Here is an 8,353-nt window from a genome sequence, read left to right as displayed (position 1 = left end):
ATTATGAGAAGAGTTCAAAGGTGTTTGAATCAGCCATTCACTTATTTTGTTTCTCTGTGCAGGGATTTGTTTTAATATTTCACAAATAATTCATTGCATAGTAATAAACACTGCATATTTTGGCTCGATTCATTAAAAGAGTGGATTGCCTTAGACGAGTCTCTGCTGGACTTTACTAATGGGGGTGACACCAGACCAAGTTTAGTGTTTCAGTATCAGAGAATTTCCTCAAGGCTAAAAATTAATACTAGTGAAGTGTCATATGTTGCATGCTAGAAATGACTTTCTGCATTTTCCACAGACACTGTGAATTAGGAGGCTGTCCTATTTATCAGGGAGAAACAGGATTATATTACAATCATTTAGCCTGTGGCTTAAGCCTAATTTCAGATCCAAGTGTGATGCTCACAAGTGTACATAGTTACATTTCAGGCCCTTGTCAGATGCTTTTTATCCAGAGCTCCTCTAAATTAAAAACAAAATGACAATACTATTACAAAGCCAGAAGAACAGGTGGTCGTTTTGGCGTAATGCTTTGTCTTATTGTGATTTTCCCTGTGTGCGGCTGCGACAGAGAAACAGGAGGAGGGACGCAGCAGGGTGGAAATAGACAAGAGCAGCTGTGACAGGAATGAAGAATGTAGTGTACTTAAAGGATTAACATCCACTCCAGAGGTCTGCTTTCACTCACTGATAAGGGAACAGAAAAGTTGATGTAGCGGCAAACAAGCAAGTAAATTAATTTCTTTCAAGCTGCCTGATAACTCATTACTGGGAACATGCTGAGATGTCTCTGTCACATGTAGTCTGTGGCTGGCTGGCAGGGGTTTAGAGGATCTGGATGCTGAATTAACATATTATATTATTTATACAAATTTAAAAGCAGTGTTCTGTATTAAAAAATAATCTGTGCTGGATAAAAATTAAAAATCTTGTAAAATCTGAATTTTCTAACGCTGCCCTCACACAGTTCAGACAGAAATCCCTTTATTTAGTTTTCTTCTGCATTGTCATTAGAGCAGCTATACCACACAAGACAGACCCATGCTAATAAATGTTTGGTATAATCATAATGAGGTAATTGTCACTGTTACTGGTGGAAAAAAAAGTTAAATACAAATGCTTGACCCTGAAGGGTTTATTCTGCATGGCGGCACTTATCTCTCAACAGGTTTATTTCCAATCAATAAAATTTTAAATAGCTTTTTATAATCTGAGCTCAGTCAGCCATGATACTTGTCAATACAACATGGCGTCTGTCATATTGTGACCATATATAATATATAAAAGTACACTTTCAGTCATTCATGCAGATAAAAGAAGTGAGAGTTTATTTTATTTTATTTTTTTAAGTGATAAAATTGTGGACAAGTGAACTTTTCAGGTATACCGAGCTGTGTTGCTTGTGTGAAGTGTGAACATTGTTACTGGTGCCCAGCAGGCTGACTGCTGTCTGCAAGCTATTTCTGGCTATTATGTGTCTATAAAAGGAAATCTGCAGGGTGATTCACACACACACACACACACACACACACACACACACACACACACACACACACACACACACACACATTAATACACTTTGAACTTCGCGAGACGGGCTGAAAAGTGTGCATCCTGCTTTCCATATCTGCTTTGATCACCATTTCAAGTCTTGAGAGAGTTTTTTCCAAAGCCTGGACGCTAGCAACACTTCTGGATGGCGAGACATTTGAAGCAGGAATGGAACATTTGAATAAGAGTCTGGGGAAGGTAAGAGGGTTTGATAACAGATATTTTGATTTTGATAATCTGAAAACATTGATGAAAAACTTGGGTATTTGCTGTAAGGCTGAAGTAATGTCACTGACCTGCTTTTACTTTCCACTGACCTTTGTAGCTACTAAAGTTCTGGCTGTGAAATTTTTGTTTTCTGTGCTAAATCCTGCTGGGAACGAAACCCTGTTAAAGAATTTGGTTTTAATCTATCAACACTATTAACCCCCCCCCCAACTGTGCCCTCTACCACTGCCACTGCGCTGCGACCTTCCAGGCTTTCACACATAAACACATAGACACACTATATACTCAGACGCAGACATGTGATACTTATCCTGTTATTTCACGTCAAGCTAGGATGAATAACAGTTACCTTAACTGCTTTGGGATTAATTTATATGCACAGAAAATAGTCTATTTACTATACTAGTAACAAAAATGAACGTAAATGCATGTTATATTTTATGAAAAATGCATTTTTATAAGTATATCCTTCACTTTTATGGCATTTTTAAACTCATCTCAGCACTGTAAGGTCATACAGATACTTTTATGATGCATTATATTCATCACAGAAAATGTTCCCTTTGAGTATGTGAATGGTTGTGAGATTTAAAAGAGAACTGTAAAACACATGAAAAAGCTATTTATTGATTCACACTGGCATTTTCTCCCTGAATAGGCTGTTATTGAAAATTACAGGCATTTATTGAAATATGTGCCTTTTATTTGTTGTTCTTGTCCTTGTGTATGAAACTTGGAATCACAACATTTGTTTATAATCTGGAGAGATAACCCAGTGTGCTCAGTAGCAGCTGGCAGTGGGCTATATTTGCACGCCCTATCTCCTCTGGAAGGAGGGGTGTGTTTGTCTGTAATTAAACTCTACTTAGTGACACACCCAAACTGTTTATGCTTTTGCTGTGGCACAACATGAACCTCCAAGATATATATTTTAACATCTGAGGAGCACAGCCGATTTCAGATTCACAGCAGTAATTGTGCTCTTGTTCTGAGCATCATCAGTGGCAAAAACAAACGAGTGAATACGTGAATAATGAATCATTTGGAAAGTGCTGCTTGTGTCTTGAAAAGCTGCTTCTACAGAGGAAGCATCACAGCATTAAAGAACACATATAAAGCAACAAGATAAGGAGCTATTATATAGTTTTATAGTGTTTTTTATTCTTTTAAAATTGCATAATAATCGACATATCTCCACCTATGTTGAAACATCACTTGAATTCATTCAGTAGTGAGTTTCCTTAAAGTATATTTGTCACTTTGGGTTTGGTCAGTGTTTATGAGTGTCCCTTTAAAGAGACCCACAGAGGGTGGTCTGCTTCAGGAAATGATTTAGTACTGCTTGTTTTCAGTCTTTGGGACAAGTCCGGCATGCCACAAGAAATAACTGAGTGAGAGCACGCACACAGCGAGGTGACATGTAGCACAGTGAACCAGTGGTGGCTGGAAATGTGATCTATGAGAACGGCATGACCTCGGCAACACTAGGTGCAATTAAACATCGGAGAGGGCGCCGATGGGCAAGTAGGAAATGCTCAGTTTAACCTTTCACAGTATAAACTTACTCTGCTATGACTACAGAGGAGATGCAAACAAGAAGGTTACATAAGAACATATAAACATAAACAAGTTTATAAGACGGCACATGATTATTTTAGTCGAGGCATTTGTTCTATTTCTTTATTTATAGCTGACTATAGATATGCTGGTATCTCTAATATAAATATCTTGGCCCTCAAAAGTAAAAGTAAACCTCCTCAGGCTCAGGAACTAGGTGTCGTGTCACAAAGAACATGGGTGGCATGAGTTTCAGGAGTGGTAGAAGAAGTACTCAGACTCTTGACTTGGTAATGCCAGAATGTAAAAGTACTCTGTTGCAAGTAAAGGTCTTGTGTTAAAAATGTTAAATAAAAGTATTATCAGCAAAATGTACTTAAAGTATCATTATACAGGCAGAATGGCCCATGTCGGTGTTAAATGGTTATTATATTAATTATATTATTGTGGATTATGCCATTACCATGTAATCATTGTAGCAGGTAAATGGGGTACAAACTATTTTACATACTGCTGAATATATTTATCTATATCTATTATAGTTTATAAACCCAGCAAAAATATTCATCTGTGAAGTAAAAAGTACAAGATTCCAGTCTGAAATGTAGTTGATACGAAGCAGAGGTGGTAGAAGTACACACAATCTTTACTCAAGTCAAAGAACCGATACGATCCAATGTTTTCTGGCTTTCATTCTAAAGAGGACAAGATGTGCTGAATCCTTGATCTATAGATGTGAAAAACGTTGCATCACAATTGTTCTTTGATGTCAACCTGCAACCCAACACTTTGGCTCTTTCTTTCGTTATCCAGCAGATAACCCCTTAACATTATTTTATATTTTATTACACATTTCTAAATCAATGTCTGCCATTTCTATAGCAGCTTCATTCATTATATCTGAACATGTATGTAGAAAATGAAATGTTATGCAACATCAGTTCAGAAAACATTCAGAAACTTAGCAGTTTATATGTGAGGTGTTCTTATAATTACCAAGGCTTGGACAAAATGAGTACTAAAGCACACTGTTCAGCGGCAGACCTTATGAATTGCCATGCTTTTAATCTTCCAATAGACATAATTTTCCTCCAATATTTAAAAGTATAATTCAGCGTAGTCGGTGGTCTACTCTGTATGAAATAATGCACTGACGGATTCAAAAGGAAACGAACAATAGACGCACAATTAGACTCAAAAAGCTGCACAGTCCATTACAAAATTGTGAAAAATGTGTTTTTCCTCAGATGCACTACTACATCTGGGATCATATACCAATGTAACTCAGCCCTTAAAAAAAAAAGACTCTGGTAAGTACTGATTCAACTTCTTTACTGAAGTAAAAGTGAAAAAGTACAGGCTCTGAAATCAAAGTATAAAAGTAAACTTCTTGGTTTATCTGACGGACATTTCTACCGGCAGTTTCTGAGCAAAGCTAACTGAAACATCAAGGTCGAGAGTCCCGCTCTTGTTAAGTTGTTTTTGTCATGCACGATATGCACCGATCTTGATAATCGATCATTCCCCACAAACACATTAAAACTAAAGTAATGAGTAAAAAGTACAAATATTGGTGCAAAAACTTAGGGGAGTGAAAGTATAAAACATTTTTGAAAAATGAATACAGATACTTGTGTAAAAAAAAGATTGATTCAACTGCATTTATCGTTTGTTTGCGTGCAACCAAAACTTCAAAAACTCTTGTCTGTTGTCTGTTTAGTCTTTACGTCTTTTATGTTGTTTTCTGTGTGCAATATGCGCTGGTTTCGATGTTGGTATGAATTCCTCCCAAATGCGTTAAAACTAAAGTAATGAGCCTGTTTTGAAAATATTAAAATTAAATACTTAGGAGGATACTTAAAAATAGTACTTTAGTACAGAAACAAAACATTTGACTAAATGTGGCTGTGTGAGTCTCATGCAACTCTACCTGTCTCCGTCTTCCACTTCTTAGAATATATCAAACCAGAAAGGTCATAGAAATAAGTCTAAAAGTCCTGATTGTTATATATTGTAAATGTGATATTTTAGGCAGAAGTTATGATCCTGGGCCAAAGTAGAGCTGCTATTTTATTTCCCGACTGAACTCTTTGACAGGAGATAAGAAGACTGTTCCTTTTAAATATTGCTTTATTTGAATCCAAATGTTCTTCTTTGTTATTCTCTGTCTATCTAGTTTGTATTTGCCAGATCTTCAACATGTGGACATGTTGATGTTAAAGGCCTCTCTTTGGTAAAAATTATCTTCCTGTGGACTCATGTTGGTTGTGCTCCGAACAGACTAAAACACTGTTCACTATAGACTGTTGTATTTAGGTCAGTCCGATGTTTCTGGCTTTCATTCTAAAGAGGACAAGATGTGCTGACTCCTTGATCTATAGATGTGAAAAACGTTGCATCACAATTGTTCTTTGATGTCGACCTGCAACCCAACACTTTGGCTCTTTCTTTTGGGGTTATCCAGCAGATAACCCCTTAACATTATTTTATATTTTGGGTGCCCGGTTAGCTCAGTGGATAGAGCTGGCGACCCATGTATCAAGGCTGAGTCCTTGCTGCAGCGGCTCAGGGTTCAAATCCGACCTGCGGCCCTTTGCTGCGTGTCATCCCCACTCTCTGCCCCCCTTCCCTGTCTATCTCCAGCTGTCTCTGTAGTTAAGGCAATAAAAGACACAAAAAAACCCAGCATTATTTTATATTTTATTACACATTTATTTGCCATTTCTGTAGCAGCTTCATTCATTATATCTGAACATGTATGTAGAAAATGAAATGTTATGTAACATCAGTTCAGATTCAGAAACTTAGCAGTTTATATGTGAGGTGTTCTTATAATTACCAAGGCTTGGACAAAATGAGTCCTAAAGCACACTGTAGCAGCGGCCATGCTTTTAATCTTCCAATAGACATAATGTTCCTCCAGTATTTAAACGTATAATTAGGAGTAGTCGGTGGTCTACTCTGTATGAAATAATGCACTGACGGATTCAAAAGGAAGAGAACAATAGACGCACAATTAGACTCAAAAATCTGCTCAGATGCACTACTACATCTGGGTTCATATACCAATGTAAAAAGAAGTTATCTTTTGAATGCAGTCAAGTAATTCTTGAAGACCAGCGTGTGATTAACTTGCATAGTGCACAAAGTAGGAAACTGTGAAGAACTGCTCTGAAAACTTAATTAAAATAGTCCCAGCAGGAGTCACAAGGTGTCATTCAAATGATGAACACGTTTTTACATTTTATAAGGAAGTTCTGAAAAAATCTGGATTTGTAAACATATTGGTAATCATTTGGTTTTGGAGCTGCTTTTGTATCTTCTTCCCACATTTAACCTGCAACGTACATCATTATTAGAACCGAGTTGGCTGGTTGAACTTGTGTCTATAGTGAAATTGTGAGATGAAAGGTGAAACAGAACCTAATATGCTAATTCTCTGAATGTGTCTGCATCAATGAGCACAGGATGTGTGATCCATTTTTAATAGAGTCTCAAGTATCTGCTACAATAACCTTCACTGATTAGTGAAGGAAATTTCAGTGCATCTACCCCCCAGTTTGCAGTCTGCAGATGACCTACAACACTGTGGAGAGAAGAAGTGTGATTAGTAAGCAGTGGAAGTACTTTCGATGAGTGTGAGCTTTGATTGCTGCGTGGGAATAAATAGGAAATGTTTTCACATATCCGGCCTATGAAATGCCATTGAACCCAAACTGCGATGGGAAGTCTGTCGCCACCATAACAAATCGAAACCCTTGCATTGCATTTAAGGACAACAATGTGAGTGACTCAACACACTTCTCCGGAGTACCGGTATTACTGAGATGCAATCTTTTTGCAATTTAAAGTAAGCTTAGTTCCTGGAAACATGGATGTTCCCATGGAATTAGATCTTTTACTGTTCTAAAAAACCCTCATTATAATCACAGAGGAATGTTTCTGTCTTTCACATATGGGGGCGAAGCTTTTACCCACCACAGAAATCGACCCATTAACGCTGATAGTGTGAATACTGTAGTGGACCCACTGAGCTATAAGGGAAGCTGAGAGCTGGGTGTTCTGGGTCACCTCCGTAGAACGAACAGAGGTTTCACAGTTTGAACCTGCTTGTCCCAGGGGGTGTTTTATGATGTTAAAACCAAAGTGGTTTGACATAAGCCCTTTTTCAGTTTTACAGAGGAGACCACACGCTGAAAGTACTTGAATTTCATGGGAGCTGTTTGTATTAAAAAAATTATCTTTTAGTAATGAAAATGATAACAAAAAACAACATCCAGGGTGCTAAGGGAGTGCGGTGCCTGTCTACCAAAAAGATGTGTTGAAAAGCTCCATGTGTACGTCACAAGCCAGTAGAGCTCTTAAAATAAAGTATGTTTTTTTTCAGAAACTGATGTAAATACAGCATTTATTTCAGTAACCAGTGCAAAATCAACAAATTTCTTTTTAAACTTTCCTTGCATCCTTTAGCTAAAGTTCAAACGGACACAGAGAAATGTTATGGTACACATTTCAACCAGGTGTCTCTCCACTGTTATAAAAAGTTTTGGTTCTCTGGTTGAAACAGTAATTACTACTTTCTGAGTTTCAGTTCAGTTACATAGCTTCAGCATTTTTAACCTCAACTAACAGCGCAGCACAAGTAGCACATATGAGGTGCTTTATGCAGATGAGAACATGAGTGGATTTAATTGCAACTCATTACCTCTCACTGAGTCTGGGTGTGTCGAGGCTTTGAGCGGCAGGGTGCTAAACTGCCTAATCTGTGTGTCTGAGATGATGGATCATTAGTGACGGGGGTGTAGTGAAGCAGAAAGAAATACGATATTCTGAATCTGAAATTCAACTCTAAGGATGAAGACATGTTGAGAGTGACTGAAACATGGATTTTATGGAGTGTGTGGACATGATCACTTAAACTAGTTTTTTAAGGAAAGAAGTCTCATTATGTTTGACTCATCCTTTACTGTAAGTAAGTAAGCAAGTGTGTGTGCTTCACAGAGAAATTACTGGG

General features: G+C 37.5%; 1 protein-coding gene across 4 annotated transcripts in view; it reads left to right on the top strand.

Moving 5' to 3' along the window:
- Nucleotides 1-1,518: 1,518 nt before the first annotated feature.
- Nucleotides 1,519-8,353, top strand: part of mlip (muscular LMNA-interacting protein) — a 30,768-nt gene continuing 23,933 nt past the window's right edge. For 3 of the 4 annotated variants that reach the window (XM_051416906.1, XM_051416888.1, XM_051416879.1), the window contains exon 1: nt 1,519-1,752. In XM_051416906.1, the coding sequence (XP_051272866.1) occupies nt 1,723-1,752 (30 nt within the window). In that variant the 5' untranslated portion in view covers nt 1,519-1,722. Of the gene's footprint in view, nt 1,753-8,173; nt 8,308-8,353 lie in introns of those variants that run through there. The other variant, XM_051416896.1, reaches the window with a different exon arrangement.

The sequence above is a fragment of the Dicentrarchus labrax genome, unplaced genomic scaffold (genome assembly GCF_905237075.1).
Source record: "Dicentrarchus labrax unplaced genomic scaffold, dlabrax2021, whole genome shotgun sequence".
Lineage (NCBI taxonomy): Eukaryota > Metazoa > Chordata > Actinopteri > Moronidae > Dicentrarchus > Dicentrarchus labrax.
Note: the sequence above shows the minus strand (reverse complement) of the source record. Positions and strands in the feature narration are given on the sequence as shown.